Below are 17,609 nucleotides of genomic sequence, written 5' to 3'. Positions count from 1 at the left end.
TGCTCAGCCAGAGAGGGTGCAGGCTGGGCTGAGGGACCTCTCCCCACCACGTGCGTGAATGTCGTGCACCGGGCCTCTAATAACTAAATAAAAGCAAATTTTTCAGTGAATGCTAGCAGCATGGTAAGTTCCAATAATGAACAAGTTCCCAGGATGTTCTTTTGTTTCCTCCTTTGTCTTTTTTTAAAAACTGATTGAATGCTTTGGTACTAGAAGGTTGGAGAAAGATAATGGAGAGAGCAACTACTTGGGGGGAGAGGATGAGAGAGGATAAGTGGTCAAACCAGTGACTGCTGAAAAGATACACAGTAAAAGAAAAAAAAGAAAAGATCCCATTTTTTCCTCTCTTCTCTGTTTTAATCCAATGCACACTCATCACCACCCCATGGGAATCAACAGTTGCTGAACCCCTTCCAGCACGGAGAGCAAAGACTGACTCGTGCCAAGAATTTTGCTCATGTTCTCACTAAATCTATAAAACAACTTGATGAGGTAGACGTTGGTGTTCCGGTTTTACAGATAAGGAAATTGAGGCTCAAGTTATTCACTCACTCACCTAATGTCACAAGACAAAGCAATCCGTCAGGGTCCACTACTCCGCCCTGCCTCCCTCCCACACTGCCCGGCACAGCACATTCACAGATGTGTGTCACTGCCGGGAGAAGGTAAGAAAACACTGCTCAGGGCAGTCTCCAGGGGCTCAGCACAGTTAGCTCCTTCCTCTCCAGCTCACATTGTGGTGCAGACAGTGCTGGTTCCCCTCCGTGAGCCCCCAGGCCTTTGTCATTTGTCCTGCGGCCTCACCGCTCCCATCTCTACCCTATCCCGCACACTCCAGGACCTCAGCTTCCCAAGTCTCAGCCAGAACATTATTTTACAAGGACACTCGCCAACCTTGAAAGACGAGGTACCCCGAGGCAAAGAAATGAAATTATTGTCGTTGAACAGCATGATGGTGCAGCGCCATCTAGTGGTGCTGGGGCCAAGGCCCTGACATTTTCAAACAATCAATACCTCATTATTAACCATCATCACGACCTGGTGTTTACTTTTGGAGAAACGTTCGGTAGCAAGGGATGCACAGGCACTGTTCTGCATGTTTCAGAAGCCTGCGATCCTAAATGCCACCGTGACGATTACACAGTGGCCTGGCCCAGAGCAAACAGGAGGGAAGCGGGGATTGATTGTCTACCTCTTTCATCTGAGCTGCTCGCCAAAAACAAAGCATCCCTTGAAGCCACTGACCTTTCACTAACTGCTGGGAGGGAAATGCTTGATAAATAATAAATAGCCCAATCCTGGATGGTGCTTAGAAGCGTCTTTTAATTAAAAGAACTGAGACGCTAGAAGGTCAGGTGATTGGCATTTAAGTCCCAGCCCAGGAAAAAAGCATCCATCGAGGGCAAAACTAGACCCCAAATGTAATTTCGTTGTCAGCTGGCATTCGACAAGCATCCCCTCTCTGTCATCGTTACAGACGGAGGGAGCAGTGGCTGCTGCATTTTGTAGGGGACATAAACACTTAGCGTCCTGCCTCCTTTGCCTTCCCCCAGCAACCTTTCCGTCTCCGTGCTGCGGCAATAACCACTTGTCTGGCTCCACAGATGCTGCTCCAGGGCTGGGCTCATCCAATCAGAGGCCTGCCTGCCACACTGAGCGCTACCCTGGCAGTGACATGAAAGCCATTTCTTGTCTTTTCCACAGGAGAGCGGGTGCCCTTCCTCCACCAGCCAAGGTGACCCAGACCAAGTTGCTCACTGAACCTGCTCGAGCATCCATCTCGCCGAGCACCCTCGAAGAGTCAAAACACGCAGCTACCCAGGCCGGTCAGTCCTCCACCTTTCGGCTGTTCTGGAACAGAGTTCAGGAGCACAGAGACCAGGAACAAAATAATGGCCCCACCCCCTTTACATGGCTCACCTTCTCTTGTTCCCAGCTCTACCGTCCTCTAGCTGAGGCCAGCTGGCGTTAGCTACCGCAGCCACATCGTGTCGCACACCCCTAGCTCCTATGCAGTCAGGAGAACCGCCAGCCCAGTTCTGAGTCAGGCCTGGTTACAGCTGAGTGCTGGAAAGGGTGGATGAGGCCCCGCACTCTCGCGTGCCTCATGGGGATCCCCAAAAGCAAAGGCAGGCACCAGTGTTAGCCTCCGAGAAACTCTTATCATCCCACTGGAATGACTTTGTTTTAAAAAAAAGAATCCAATGAATGTTTTTAAGTAGCAAGCCATCATTTATTTAGAGAAAGGTATCATTTTAACCAAATTAGGAATCCCTGGGAGGCACCGACTTTTTTTTTTTTTTCTATAATAACATTTTCATTACCTGAGAACACTAAGTATTATACAAAATTACAGAAAGAATTGGGCTTGCTTTTTAAGGACACACAAATCAAGGGTCAGGCTATCCAGCAAAAAGCAAAAAGAGAACTCTCTAAAACAGGGGTCCTCAAACTTTTTAAAGTGGGGGCCAGATCACGGTCCCTCAGAGAGCTGGAGGGCCGGACTATATGAACTACTAATTCCTACTGTAACACCTCGGCTGCGCTCACTGCCCAAAAAACCTGGCGGGCAGGATCAGACTCCTCTGCGGGCCGCATGTGGCCCGCAGGCCGCAGTTTCAAGACCCCTGCTCTAAAACCTGGGGAATCCAGGGCCACTCAATGGGCCTCGCTATTTCGGTGATGGAAGATGTGGGACCTGTTTCCTTCTCTGGCTTTCTCTTTCCTCCGCCCTTTACCTGAGAGCACTCACCTGGCTCAGCCCCCCACGTCTGTGTCTCTCTGCACTCCCCTTAGGCAGCTCATTCATTCTCCGGGCTCCAATGCTTCCGCCTCTTCTCCCAGCACCTGACCCATCTCACCGTCTGCCACTGGAACGGCTCCGTCACCTCTAACGCAGTATATTAAGTATCGAAGCTCTTCCCCTCCTGTTAGTGATGCTATTGATCTGGCCGCTCAGGCTTATAACCTTGGAATCTCTGCCTCCACCTGGAATGGCTGCTCAGAGAACAAGGCCTCCTCTTCCCGCCCTCGTTGCCCACTCCCCCAGCCACATTCTTTATGTCACATCCAGGCAAATGTTCCTTTGGCCTGACTCTGCTTTCATGACAGCACTTCCTCATTCAAGCTTCCTTATACCCAGCTGGACCCCTCTTAGAGTTCTGAGGCCACCATGATCAGATCCCATCCTACCTGGTCAAACCTGCTTTCCACTCCTCTTCGAGAGTCATAAAAGCACCTGTCACATATCTTACAAGTGGGCTTTGATTCATCATGCCCATTAATTCTCATGTTTCTGACTAGAAGCCCAAGAGACGGTGACAGGCACGAGGCCTCACCAGTGAAAAAACGGAGCAACCAGAACCAAGGTCTTCAGCCTCGTCTTGTGCAAATTTCATTCTAATCGGGACACATGCCCTTCTGCTCAGAAAAACCGCATGGAGGGTCTACTCCTGAGAGGCTTTGCCATGCCTCGTGGGCTCAGTGGGTAAGAACTTCTGCCCTTGTTGACACTCTGAAGTGAGAGAGAGTAGCTATGTCTCTGGAATGAAGACCTGGTAAACCGGGCAGGAGTACAGACAGTGGGCCGGGCGTGCCTGCTGCAGTGCAGTGAGCGCAGTCTGGAAGGGGCTCGGTAAGGGGCTGGAGACGTGATGTGAACATTAGGTAAAACTTCTGAGCAGAGATTCCATTTGAAAAGGGCAGTGAAGGCACGGCTTCTAAGGACAGTGGTGGCAGGGGTTGTTCCCAACAGAAGCAGCCACACACGCACTTCAAATCCCCAAATTTCGCCCACCCTTCACGGCTCTCCGTGCAGTGTCCCCAGGCTAGCCCATGGCCGATCTCTCCCCCTGACTCTCCCCCATGCTCTCGTACCATAACTCTAAGGATTCCTGATCATCTTATTATTTTGAAAGTCACGCTGGTTCTCCCCGTTAGATTTTAAGCTCCTTAAAGACAAGGAGGTTCCACTTCCAATCCCTCCAAACAACAGAGTCCAGAACCACAGTGGGAAGAGTTCTGAGTTCCCCAAGTGACTCCACACCTTCCACTAGGCTTTGGTCACTGGGATTCAACAAAAGGTTTGCTCTAAGGCTTCGTCTCTCCCCTTCTACCAGGCCCAGGCCGTCCCCGTGAGCCCCAGGCTGGCTAACAAGATCACAGTGTCCTGGTGAGTAAGCATTTCATTCACGGCTGGTGGGAGGCTAAGTGAGCAGTTTCCATTGGGGTCATAACAACACTGAAGGGGAGCTATCTCTTGACCCAGCAACACCACGGCTAAGAATGCACCCGCTGGCTATACCTCCCTGTTTGCAGCACAAGAGAATATGAAAACAAGGCTTTTGTCAGCTGGGCACTGATCGATCCATACGAAGGATCTCCCAGACATATTAAGTGGAAAAACAAGGTACAGGACAGTATGCAGTGTCCCCGTGTATATGCCCAAAATATTTCTTAAAAGGAAATGGTGATAGCAGTGGCCTTAGGGGAGGAAAAAAAATGGGAGGCTTGTGGACAGGGGAGGGAGACTGGCTTGTCACCTTTAAATTTAGAACCATTGCATGTATAATTTTTGAAGACTTATGCGACAAATAGCTTTTAAAACTCTTCAATATTGTGGAAAAGAAACTGCCCTTTATTGTGTTGTTTGTTTGTTTTTGTCTTATAATGTTTTGTACTTTTCACTGTACATTTTTCTCAGATTTGTTCTTACACATTTCCTATTGATTTTGTTACAAATGGTATTGCTGTTAATTTTAAAAATAAGGAACTGCCCCTTAAGCCCCAGAAACATCAAGTTTAGAGAAGTAACGAGTGACCCGTTTCTCTGAACAGAACTATCTCCTCCACCTGCTAAGTCCTCCGCCCAAGGTCTGGCCCGGCATTGGAACCAATGGCTGCCTGCTGTCAGTGGGTGAGGTGTGCTGCCCCACCTACAAGGAAGCATTCCCAAAGCAAGAGGATCTGCAGATAAAGGCTGGAGAAAGGAGGGGGGGGTGTGGGAGAAGCACCATGGCTGTGAATTGCTTTTGCCTCATGTAGTCCCTCACCTTCCATTATCTGAGCACCATGTGCCAGGAGGTGTACAGGCTGAGATGTGTGCCCCACCCTTCGTGTACCAGGAGACAGAAGTGACTGTACACAAAGAACACAGGGTAGAAAACCACAAGTTTTAAAATAAGAAATTTCTGAAGCAGTTTATTACCAGTAGATGAAAACCACTTTTCCTACTCGGCTTGATTACAAATGCAAAGGGGACAATCTCAGAGCAATATGCCACTTATTTTTTATTTTTTCAGAGGAAGAGATAAAAAAAAACGTCAATGGTGCCCTAACCTGTTTGGCTAATGGATAGAGCGTCAGCCTGGGGACTAAAGGGTCCCAGATTCGATTCCAGCAAGTAGTTCTATAGCAGCAAGTACAATGATTAGGGGGTGTGCAGGAGGCAGCTGAATGATGTTTCTCATCAATGTTTCTAACTCTCTATCCCCCTACCTTCCTCTCTGTAAAAAATCAAAGTATATTTAAAAAACACAAACATCAATAATGAGAATCATCAATCAGCCGTCTCCTGCACACCCCCGACCAGGGATTGAGCCCGCAACCCGGGCATGTGCCCTAAGCAGGTTCCTGAGTCAACACTCCACCACCAAGCCACACCAGCCGGGCTCGACACCAGGGAGGCAGGTGGAGAGCATCATCTGAACTGGTGGCTCCCTCTTGGCAATCCAAGAGATGCCATCTGGATTCAGTCTTTTTTCTTTTTTTCTTTTTAATTGGTTTTTTACAGAGAGGAAGGGAGAGGGATAGAGTTAGAAACATTGATGAAAGAAAAACATCGATCAGCTGCCTCCTGCACACCCCCTAGGATCCCGGGGATCGAGTCCTGACCGGGAATCACACTGCCAAGCTTTCCATGTGCAGCATGATGCCCAACAGCACTGTACCAGCCAGGGCGCCAGCCACATGTTAACACCAAAACCCAAGCAAACCTGCTCAGAGTGAGTCCCATTCAAACAGTACTCACAAAGGTTTCCTGGTGCTATTTACAATGTTAAGGTAAATTTACATTACAAGCAGCTAAGGAATTCTTTATTGAAGAGCATCCTAACTGCTAAAGTTCACATAACTGCTTCTTTCAAACCATGAACCTGAGCTTTATGACAACCTAGCAACAGGAACTAAAAGACGGCAAACATAATGCCTTTGAGATCCAGAAACATTTACACAGCTTAACTATTGGAAATAGTTCAATATTCACCCAGTGAACACAGTTTGGATGTCAGTGTATGTGGTATACAAGTTCTTCAGGGAGGTGAGGGGCCTTTCGACTGCTCTTCCGGTGCCTCCGAAGGCTGATCCTGTTGAACTTCCTTCAGAGGCTGAATTTTTTCCAACAAAGTTTGCAATTTGACACCCGTGGGCTCAGATTTCCCGGAAACGTGACTACCGTCCTGTTGCTTAGAAGACCAGACAGAAGTATGTCACAAAGATGTTATTTTCACTCAAGTAGATATTTGGCTGAAGCTACCGGTATATGATTTAGGCACATTCTATCACTGACTCAAAAATTTAACATATTTCAGGTGAGGGCATGCTAGAAGAGGTCAATGGCGGGGGGGAGCAATGTATTTTCAACAATAAAGATTTTTTTAAATATTTCAGGTCAAATTCTGTTACAAACAACTAACATGATAAAAAAATCTCTACAAAGGCACAAAGACCCAATGACAACTCACTTGCTCCAAGTCTCAATCATAACCACAAAACTCCAGTAGATTCTAACAGTATTGGACCTGGAGTTCAGGAACATGAGCCGAGGTTGGGGAAAGAAAACCAAGCCTTCCTTTAATCTCTGACAAGTAGACAACTAATCCTAATAACAATTTTGATAATACAATACTCACAGCCCTTGCTTCTCCTACTCGTCTTAAAATGACACCTTCTGCCAATAAAGCCTTCCCTGCTTCCACAAATAATTTCTCTTCATCTGTTTCTCCAAGTTTCTGTAGCTCCAAGTACTTCTCCACAAACCTGGAATTCCAAACAGTCACGTCTTAGGTCTGTCTACTGAGAGAGTCAAGGCAGGCTGTTACACTGTGGGAAGCATTTCCTCAACAGACCTCCTTATAGGAGCACTGTTCTCTAGTGCAGAGTTTTTCAACCGCTGTTCCGCGGCACACTGTTGCCTGGTGTGCCGTAGGTGCAGACAAGACAAGAATTTTATAATTTTTCACTATTTTGTTTACTTAATATTTCATAATAAAGTAATTATAAAATACTTTCTTTGTGTTTATTTGATTCCTATTCAAGAGAATTACTTTATATATAGTCAATATAGGCACAGAGTTAAATTTTTTAACATTTTCTAATGGTGGTGTGCCTCGTGATTTCTTTCATGAAACAAGTGTGCCTTTGCCCAAAAAAGGTTGAAAAACACTGCTCTAGTGCAATTCAGCAAAACTCCTCAAGCTGGTAACTAAATTCTTAAAAATAAAATAACTCACCCAGGGTTTATAAAATGACTTACCGTTGACAGGTAGACTTGAAGTTTGGATTGAACAGATCAAAAGCTTTTTGACCAGATCCATAGGCTGAATAAAATTTCCTGGGAAATACAAAGAACACCAGATAAGTCTCCAAGAACAAACCAAGAAATAACTGCTAGGCCCTGAGGAGTTAATTATAACATCACCTCCATAGCCTAAGCCTACAATTTTTGGGTTTTGTCTTTAAGTAACGCATGCACACGGTAAATACATCCAATGTTACACAAAGGCATCCAGGGAAAAGGAACACTCCTTCTCACCTCTGCACCCCAAATTCCCAGTTCCCTTCCCGGGAGGTAACACTACCTGTGTATCCATCCAGGAATATTCCATTAATATGCAAGCACGTAGGCATCTATCATTCCATTTCCAGCCACATTTAACCTCAAGGATAGCAAGCACTATTCCATATCTTGCCTTTTTCTTAATAATTCTTGGAGGCCATTCTTAAATCAATGTACATAGATTATTTCCAGTCCTTTGCTACTCTAGACAATACTGCAATTTATTTCTTAGTGCATTGTGCAAATAAGTTTGTGGAATAAATTCATAAAAATGTTATTAGGGCAAAGTATGAGCAACTGCCAAAATGCTTCCCAAAGCATTTGTGCCAATTTACACTCACACCAGTAATATATGACTATGCCTATTTCCCCTGACCAAATTATATTTTCCAACTTTATGGTCTTTGTTAATTTGATAGGTAAAAATTATAACTCATAGTAGTCTTGCCTTTTCTTGTGAAACAGACTGAGTATCTTGTCATGTTTAAAAGGAACAATAAAGATTTTTTTCTGCAACCTGTCCATGTCTTCGCTGATTTCCATTTGGTGGTCTTTTTCTTATTGATTTATATGCAAACTTTATAGCAGTAAAAATAAGATATATAGCCCTTTGTCATACAAAAATGCTACAAATTTTTCCCCAGTATATAGGGTGAGTTTTTATTTTGCTTATGGTACTTCTTTATGCAGAAAATTTTAATATTTTCATTTTATGACTTTTGGGTTTTATGTCATTCTTAAAAAGGTCTTACTCACTCAGACTATTTATAAAGTTCTCCCAAGTTTTCTTCTAGTACTTTTATGATTTCACATTTTTACATCTAGGTTTTGATAGTTCTAGAATTTATTTTGTTGTTATAAGTTCTTAAAAATATAAAACATCATCACATTCCTGCCCCCCAAAAGCCACAAAGATAGATGTTCAAAACCTATTTAAATACAAGGTGTTACTATTTTGGCATTGACAGTAGTAAGAGAGCTATAAAATATTCCACACTGCCCTATCACATAAGTTATTTTAATGTATAAATGAACATGGAAAGCATGCTGACCACGTCATCCAAGGCACCTGAGCAGAAAAGGTGTTGAAAGAGTACTTAATACCCCAAAGATCTTGTGTCCTATCCATACTTGTTTTCCTGCCTCCAAGGGGTGTTGTATGGGGAGGAAAAACACCCTCAAATGAAAGGTACCTGGACTTCGATAGAGAATATAACTATAAATTCTGTCTTCTTACACCCAGGAATAGGGGTAAGGATAAGGAATATATAATATATTAACTTCAGTTAGGCACAACCTCTGATCTTAACATTTAACAGAAAAGAAACCATACCAATTCCCAGTATAAAGCTAGTTGACAGAGGGAAAGGGCTCTGCCAGTGAACTCCCAGTTTGTTGCCCTCTGTAAGTCTCAGAGGCCCACATGACTAAAATGGAGAGAAGGATGCCTACTTTGCAAGGTTAGGGTAAGGCCTAAATGAGACGATTGTTAAGTGCTTAACCCCGTTAAGTGCCCGATGCAAAACAGATGTGCAGAAACAAGTAACTGCAATGATCAGTCAATTGCTGGGCTCCATCTTCTGCTTCTCAGAACTCCTGTCTCTCTCACAAGGGGGAGGGAATTGATTTGCTAAATGTACAAGACCGTCTCCATAAGGCAAGCCCTGACTCAAAGTCTAAGTTGCCAGACCGCTAGCTAAGCCTCTCCTCCTGCAGTTCCCCGCGCACCCGCCCTAGGGCACTCACGCTCTAATGAGATCCTCGTGGTAGAAGATGTCCTGGATGTCGGCTTTGGCTTTGCCGTATCGCATGAGGGGCCTTCGGTAGACGGGCTCCCTCAGCGGGGGGAAGGCGGCGTATATGTCGAACCAGAGGGGCTTCTCCTTCAATACCCCAGCCCGCATGAGGTCCCGGGTCCTGAAGGAAGGAAAACCACGAAGGTCAGTCCGCTCCCACAGCCTGAATCAGTGCAGTCACAGGCTGAGACAGCACCAGATCACGGAGCCGTAAGGAGGGTGGAGCAGGGGTGTTCCCCACCTACAGGTGCGATAGCTCCATATTGCAAACCCGCCTAATCCAGCTCAGAGGGTTAAGCCCTCCTATATCCGGCAGCGCAGCCCACTCCCTGGCCCCATGCCCGTCACGTCCAAGGCAAAGACGGTTCGGCCAGACCCAGCCGCCTCTTCCTAGAAACCTCCACTCGCTCGGGGAAGGGAGAGGTGCCACCTCGAACATGAAAGCTAAGAAGCTCAAGGAGTGACACCCTCAAGCACAACGGTTCAGAAGCAGGAGGAAGCACGGCTAGGCCTCCCCCGGCTCGGACACCTGTACCTGGAGAGAAGGCTTCGCCCGCCCTGCTCACCCCCACACCCGAGCTGAGCCCCCGCCCGGCGGAGGCACCCTCAGCCCACCCCGGCTCCGAGCACGCACCGCGAGAAAACGCTGCCCACCGTCTCCAGCCGGCTGCCCGCCATGGCCAGAGCCGCCGACCCAGCGCGGTGAGCGGCTACCGGAACCGGAAGCGCCAGCCGCAGGCCAAGGAGGCAAAGTTGCTGGCCGAGCGGTGGATTACACCAGCAGCCCCGCCGGTGGGGGGCGGAGCCAGGCAGAAGCAAAGGATCGGCCGAACTGGCGCGCTTCTCGGCTCCCCGCCAGGTTCAGACAGGAGCACTGGAGAGCCGAGCCAAGAGGGAGGGAGCAAGCCCGGCAGAAGCTGTAAATGGCCGATGTAGGGGAGGGATTCATTCTAGTGGCTGCTTTACCCTGTCTGGCCTCAATGAGGCCACTCTTGTTAGGTGGGGCCCGCGCGGTGGGCAGAGGATGAGGAGGAAGGTGGGAGACGCAGCCCACGTTTTAGGGGAGCCACCAGGAGGCCTCCAGCACTAGGTCCCACCTGTGCCTATTTGGGTTGGAGTCACAGACTACGCAAAAGGCAGCCGAGGCCCAGGGAGGGGAGCCCGTTGCCCAGGGTCACATGGAGCCCAAGCCTCGTCTGCTGCTGTTTAGCGCGACCCACGAAACCCTTGGGCCCTGGGGCGCCACCTGCATCCGTCCTAATGAGGATGCTGCCAGCAGCTAATGCTTCCTCCCCGGAGGAGGCGTTGCTGCCTAGCTCCTCCTTGGAGCTTGAAAAGGAAAGAGTGTGCAGAACAAATTCCAAGAAGGAAACTGGATAATCTGGGGAAAGGAACCTGTCAGGGTTATCTTTCGGCCCAATAACCATACTTTGGGGACAGCACCCCCAGAGAAGAAGAAGGGTGGCTAATGGGAAATGGCTGGAAAATCATGTTTCATATATTCTATGGAATCCTATGCAGGTTTAAACGACTTAGTTTCATCTATATATTGACCTAGATCCATGGTCGGCAAACTGTGGCTCTCAAGCCACATGCAGCTCTTTGGCCCCTTGAGTGTGGCTCTTCCACAAAATACCACGGCCTGGAATGCAGACTGGTGCAACCACTGTGGAGAACAGTGTGGCGTTTCCTCAAAAAACTGAAAATGGAACTCCCATTTGACCCAGTAATCCCACTCCTAGGAATATATCCCAAGAAACTAGAAACACCAATCAGAAAGGATATATGCACCCCTATGTTCATAGCAGCACAATCTACAATAGCCAGAATTTGGAAACAGCCTAGGTGCCCCTCAGCAGATGAGTGGATCCAAAAACTATGGTACATATACACAATGGAATACTATGCTGCCATAAAAAAGAAGGAATTCTCATCATTTGCAGCAACAAGATTGGCTTGGAATTGGAGAACATCATGCTGGAATTGGATGGAATTGGAGAACATCATGCTGAGTGAAATAAGCCAATCAATGAAAGAGAAACACCACATGACCCCACTCATTTGTGGATAATAAAAATCATTATAAACTGATGAACCAAAAGATAGATACAGAGAAAGTAAAGCAACAAGCAGATTGTCAAATTACAGCGGGGAGAGGAGGAGGATCTGGGGGAGATAATAGATCAACTGAAGGACTTGTATACATGCATATAAGTACAACCAATGGACATAAAACTCTGGGGAGGGAGGGGATGTGTGGGAGGGAGGGAGGGGGGCAAAAAAATCAATAAAATATGTAATAAATAAATAAATAAATGATTTAAAAAAAAATACCATGGCCTGGGCGAGACTATTTTGAAGAACTGGCATTAGAAGAAGTTTAAATATTTTGGCTCTCAAAAGAAATTTCAATCGTTGTACTGTTGATATTTGGCTCTGTTGACTAATGAGTTTGCCGACCACTGACCTATTGATAGATGAATGCCCATGACTTATAGTTAAACCAAAAAGGAAGTATCAGAGAAACACCTTTAGGGCGACCCTAACCTGTTGAAAGACAAAAGAAAACCCTTCGCAGTGTATGTGTTTGTGTTTGTAGGAGGATAGAAACTTGTGGAAGGTCACACAAGGCTATGAATATGGGTTATCTCCAGTAAAATTGCAGGAAGGGAGGGAGAATTTTTTTTCTTTATGTGCCCCTTTATGTGGACCTGTAAAGGAGTCTGTATTTACATTTTTACTTTTGAATCACATACACATAATATGTCTCCCAGGAACCCATCATCTTTGTCACCAAGAAAGAGCATCAAACTATCCAATCTTTCTGCTCCTTGGGAGGCGGGAGAGGAGGAGGAAAGGAATGTGTGATGAGTAGTTAGTGCTTGTGTACTTGTGTTATCGGACTGGATCCACACACCCACCCGCTAAGTGGCTATTATTATCTTATTTATAGATTAGAGAGTGAAGCCTTAGGGAGTTAAGTAACTTGTCTGATAGGTAACTGACACAGCCGGGCTTCCAGCCCAGCCTGGGCCCTTCCCAGAATGCCACACTGCCTCCTCAGCTGTGCCTCGAGCTGGAGGCTGGTTAGCAGAGGAGGTCAGGTAAAATTGACCCCAACAGCAGGGGACAGGGTGATGTGAGGCCCAGGACTAAACTGAGAGGTGTGTGTTACTGCTGCCTCAGGGCCCTTCGGAACAGAGAAGAGAGAACACAGCTCTGGCCACTGGGCTAAGTGTGGAGGCTCCCGTCTTTCAGCAAACTGCAGCTCACAAGCCACATGCGGCTCTTTGGCCCCTTGACTGTGGCTCTTCCACAAAATGCCACGGCCTGGGTGAGTCTATTTTGAAGAAGTGGCGTTAGAAGAAGTTTAAGTTTAAAAAACTTGGCTCTCAAAAGGAGTTTCAATCGTTGTACTGTTGATATTTGGCTCTGTTGACTAATGAGTTTGCCGACCCCTGGTCCAGAAGACTGTGCTGGAGGGAGAGCAACCACACGCCCTGCTAAATATAGTCAGTCTTCCCAGGCCTCATAACAAGTTTCTAATTCTGTCCAAATCCGAGCTAGTTGTCAGCCCAGACCACAGACACACTTCCCTTCTCCCACTCAGGCCTGCCCCCCAGAGGCCCCTGCAGTGACCGCCGCTGAGGAATTAGAAGGGTTTACTCCAAGTTCAGGGAGGAAACCCAAAGTCCCAAGGGTTTATTCCAAGTTCAGGGAGGAATTTCAAAGCAAGAGTTTTCTCTAAAGATTCTGTCTCCAAACACAGTTACAGAGGTGCTGGGGGCTAGAACTTACTTCAACATAAGAATTTTTGAGGGGTGCCTTTCAAACCATAACATGGGTAAGCCCATAACATTGGTAAATTCATTTGCCCACCTAGATCCCCACGTACTCTGTACCCTTCTCCCTGTCCTGTGTCCCAGGAGGCTGACTTGTACGGACTGCACCCGCGCCCCCCCCCCCGCCCCCTCCTCCCCCCTCCCCCCTCCCCCCCTCCTGCTCTTTGCCCTCTGTTTCTAGTTGAGTTCCAGTTGGTACTGCCAGTGGGGGCATCGGCAGGGGACTGGCAGGAAGCAGGAGGGTGAAGCCAAAATCTGCTCCCCTGAATCCCTCCCCGCACGGTCCAGGAACACAAAGTCCCAGCTCCACCACACAGCCTCTTCACACAGCTCCCTCACAGGTTCCAGTCACTGTTCCTATCTTGTCCCTTCAGACTTAGACACAGCAAATGAAGACCCTCCGTAACTATCCCTGGAGTCTAGGCCATCCTTGCGGCTTCCCTACACGGTGCCCACATCTTTATGGATAATGCCCCCGGGGAGTTTGTCTGACAGAAAGAGGAAGAACAGCCCCAGGAGCAGAACAGCTTCGGAAAGTGGAAATCCCAGCACATGGATGAAATCATTAATATTGCTACTCACCTTTGGCAGAAAGCCAGGATCAGGGAAATCAGCTGTTGCTATCAGAGGAAAACAATGGTATCCTAGTCTATTCCACACAGGATGCAAGGAGCAGGAGGACTCGGGAAGGAGGAAGGTACTATTCGGAAGGAAGGTATCTCGCCTCCAGGCTGCAGACACTCAGCCAGACTGGGTGAGTATGTCCCCAGGACCTGCTTCCTCTCTCCCTCCCTCAGCTTATCTCTCTCACAATTTGGTGTTGTAACTCTGTTTACTTGTCTGAGTCTATCTAACTGGGCCTCTCTGAGGGCAGGAATCGGGGCTCTTATCTCTGCCTCTCACACCCAGTCTGGTGCTTGGCTCAGAGCTGGCTCTTCGGAAAGTGTTTCCTAGCGAACAGCATGGATGGATAAAGCCAAATTAGAATAAATGAAGATGCAGCCAGCTCCGTCCTCCCTTGCTGCCTATTCACATCCAGCCCTCTTTCCTGGAGGTCTTACCCAAAGCTGTGGTTGAATGGAAATAACCCTTCACCTGGGCATTTCCAGTTCTGACTGTCCTCTGTGCCTCGCTGATGGACAGATCTCTTTTTACAAACCTCTGGGCCTCAGCTTGGTCATCTGTAAAATGGGGGTAATCATAGCACCCACCATCTAGCCTTAGTGTGAGGAGTCGGAGGGTTAATACCTGCAGAGTGCTTAGAGCAGTGCTGCTGGTAGTAACTGCTCAATAAATAAGAGTGATAATAATTCTTTCTGACCATCCCATGCTGCTTAAGAGCAATAAATCACAATTTATTGAATCACACCCACCATTAAATCACACCTAGCAATTTGCAAGACACTTTCACACGGCTGCCCTTCATTTCTTCAGCGAACCACAGCTCTGCCCCCAAGGAGAATGAGTTCAGGCAGAGGAGAGAGAAGCACTGTAGAGACCTACACCTGCCCTGGGAGGTCTGTATGCTTGTGGCTTCTTTTGTAGCCAAGGAAACTGGAGCCAGAGTATCCCAGCAGGAGCAACACTCCGGCCTTTTATTATTGAAATCACTCTGCTGGAGTTTTCCCAGCTTGGGGGAGACCCTTGAAGGCAGTCAGTTCTGGGCGGGTGTGGTGTGGGCCCTTCTTTCCTTGTGAAAGGCAAAGCAACCGAGCCTCCTGGGGCTCTTGGGAAATGCAGATTCTGACTCAGTTGGTCTGGAGTAAGGATTGAAACTCTGCATTTCTCCTATTTAAATATATATATATGTTTTTTATTGATTTCAGATTGAGGAAGGGAGAAGGAAAGAGAGAGAAATCTCGATGAGAAACTTCTACCAGCTGCTTCCTACACACCTCCTACAGGGGATCAAGCCCAAACCCAGACCTGCGACCTCCTGGTGCCTGAAACCACGCTCAACCAACAGAGCCACATGGGCCACGCTGAAACCCTGAATGTCTAAAGTTAATGCCAATGGTGACTATATCCACCGTCCACACTTTAAAAAGCAAGGTCATAGCAAGGCAGATTCGTGCTGAGTTGTACTGAGCTTCACTGCTCTTGACTTCAGAGTCTCTGGAATAATCCTTCTGACCTGATAAGAAATTGTGGCCACTCTCCAGAAATGACAAGCAGAGGAAATGCTGGTTGTATAAGCTTAATGGCCCTTTTAAGAAACAAACAAGGACAAAAATATATTTGTTTTGCAAATTTTACAAAATATAAGACATGTGGACAGAGTCAATTCCCTTTATTTGACTCAGGTCTTCCTTCTGAAAAACTGATGTTGGGCCTCACAGTGGCCAGCGACTGACACTTGTGAGAGATAACCACCAGGTGGCAGCAGATTTACACAGTCCCCTCTACCCCCTCTCCTGCCTCACGCCTCAGAAATTTCCAAATTTCCCCTCCAGCTGGCCCAGCCAGCTAATCCAACAAATTAATCTATGCTGTGATAATGGGCAAAAGGAGCTCACGTGCTTCTCTTCCAGTAGCATATTTTCCATTTAATGGAAATGATAAGAGACTGTTTTCTAAACCAGAAAAAGAATGATTAATAGGTGAGTTCCAGCCACACTGTAGGGTCATGTATCACTATGGAGATATTTTTAAACAGGGGGACCTTTCTGTGCTCCACAAATTGCATCTATGCAGGTGTTCTAGATCTTACCACCTGTTCCCCCACCCCAATATATAGCTTAGGGTTTAGGCACCAGTTCTAGAGTTCAGCTTGCCAGGGTTCAAATCCAGGTACTACCACTTACTGAGGATGATGTTGAGTAAGGACCTTAACATTTCTGCGACTCAGTTTCCTGATCTGTGAAATTGGAATAATGCCATTGATTTTTATGAAATCAATGGGGATTAGGCAAAATAACATTTAAAGTACCAGAAAAGTGACCAGCATACAGTAAGCACTTGTCATCAGTTCTCGTCTTCATCATCCCACACTTTGCTGCCTTTTACCCACCAAGTTCTTCTCCTGTCTTTCCTCCAACCTCAACGCCCTCCCAGGCGCCTCAAAGATAAGGTGACCAGACGTCCCGCTTTTGGCGGGACAGTCCCAACTTTTAATCTTTATAAACATCAGGACTTTTTTAAAATGCTGCGGGACGCAGGACACAGTGTTAAAAATCGGGACTGTCCAGCCAAAAGCGGGATGTCTAGTCACCTTACTCAAAGAACAGAGGGAGGATTGAGACCCCAACCTGGTAATAACCACCAGGCCAGTATTGCTGGGCACAGTGTTCTCCAGATTTCATGACCTCCCCTCAAGTTGGGGCTGAGCCCTAGGGACAGCAAAGCATACAAAAGGGGAGGAACACCGACTGGACCAGACTCCGGAGAGCCTGGCTCAGCATTTCTGCAGGAGATAAATCGGTGAGCATCACCTTGTGCTTACCAAGAGCCCGGGGTTTGCCGGGGAGCTCGGTGTGTGAGGGCAGACGGCTGGGTGGTCACCTGACCCCGCCCAGCTCTTACCTGGGATCTGAACATTCTGCTCCACACGGACCAGTGGCCCACGGCTCCCTCTCCGGCACTCCTGTTGGATTCCATAAGCTTTCTTTGCCTCCTCTGCCCGCGCCCTCCTCTGTGGCTCCAAACACACTCATTCTCATCTGCACTAATGGGCACACGGTGAGCGGTTCTCAAACGTTGCTGCATATTCGAATCACCTGGGGAGCGCTTCCAATCCGAGTCCCAGGCTGAATCCCAACCCAATTAAACCAGAGTCTCTGGGAATGGGGCCCAGGCGTCAGAGAACCGGTGCTCTAGAATAGGGTTTCTCAAGCCTTCACGCACATGCAGGCTACCTGGTGTGCTTTTGTTGACATGCACGTTCTGGTTCAGTGGGGTTGAGATAGATTCTGAAATTCTGGGTTTCTAATCTAATAAGCTCCCGATGATACTGCCGGCCCACAGACGGAGCTTTGAGCAGCGAGGCTGTAGAACTATGGTTCTCACACGGGAGCACGTAGCAGAGCCCTCGGGAGGGCTTGTGAGAATCCACCCCAGGTTCAGACTGAGGAGCTCGGAGTGGGGCGGGATTACACGCATTTCTAACAGTCCGGGGACACACTTGGGGCAGCAGAGGTG

General features: G+C 47.5%; 1 protein-coding gene across 1 annotated transcript; it reads right to left on the bottom strand.

Moving 5' to 3' along the window:
• Nucleotides 1–5,171: 5,171 nt before the first annotated feature.
• Nucleotides 5,172–10,401, bottom strand: MRPS23 (mitochondrial ribosomal protein S23). Its single transcript, XM_084863806.1, has 5 exons — nucleotides 10,265–10,401; nucleotides 9,581–9,751; nucleotides 7,532–7,609; nucleotides 6,909–7,035; nucleotides 5,172–6,461 (listed from the first exon to the last, which is right to left on the bottom strand). Exons 1-5 carry the CDS (start codon nucleotides 10,306–10,308, stop codon nucleotides 6,309–6,311), a joined length of 573 nt encoding a protein of 190 aa, XP_084719932.1. The 5' UTR covers nucleotides 10,309–10,401; the 3' UTR covers nucleotides 5,172–6,308.
• Nucleotides 10,402–17,609: the final 7,208 nt, after the last annotated feature.

This window comes from Pipistrellus hanaki (genome assembly GCF_964339955.1).
Source record: "Pipistrellus hanaki genome assembly, chromosome: 16".
In the NCBI taxonomy this organism is placed as follows: Eukaryota; Metazoa; Chordata; class Mammalia; order Chiroptera; family Vespertilionidae; genus Pipistrellus; species Pipistrellus hanaki.
This window is presented reverse-complemented; position numbering and strand designations above follow the sequence as displayed.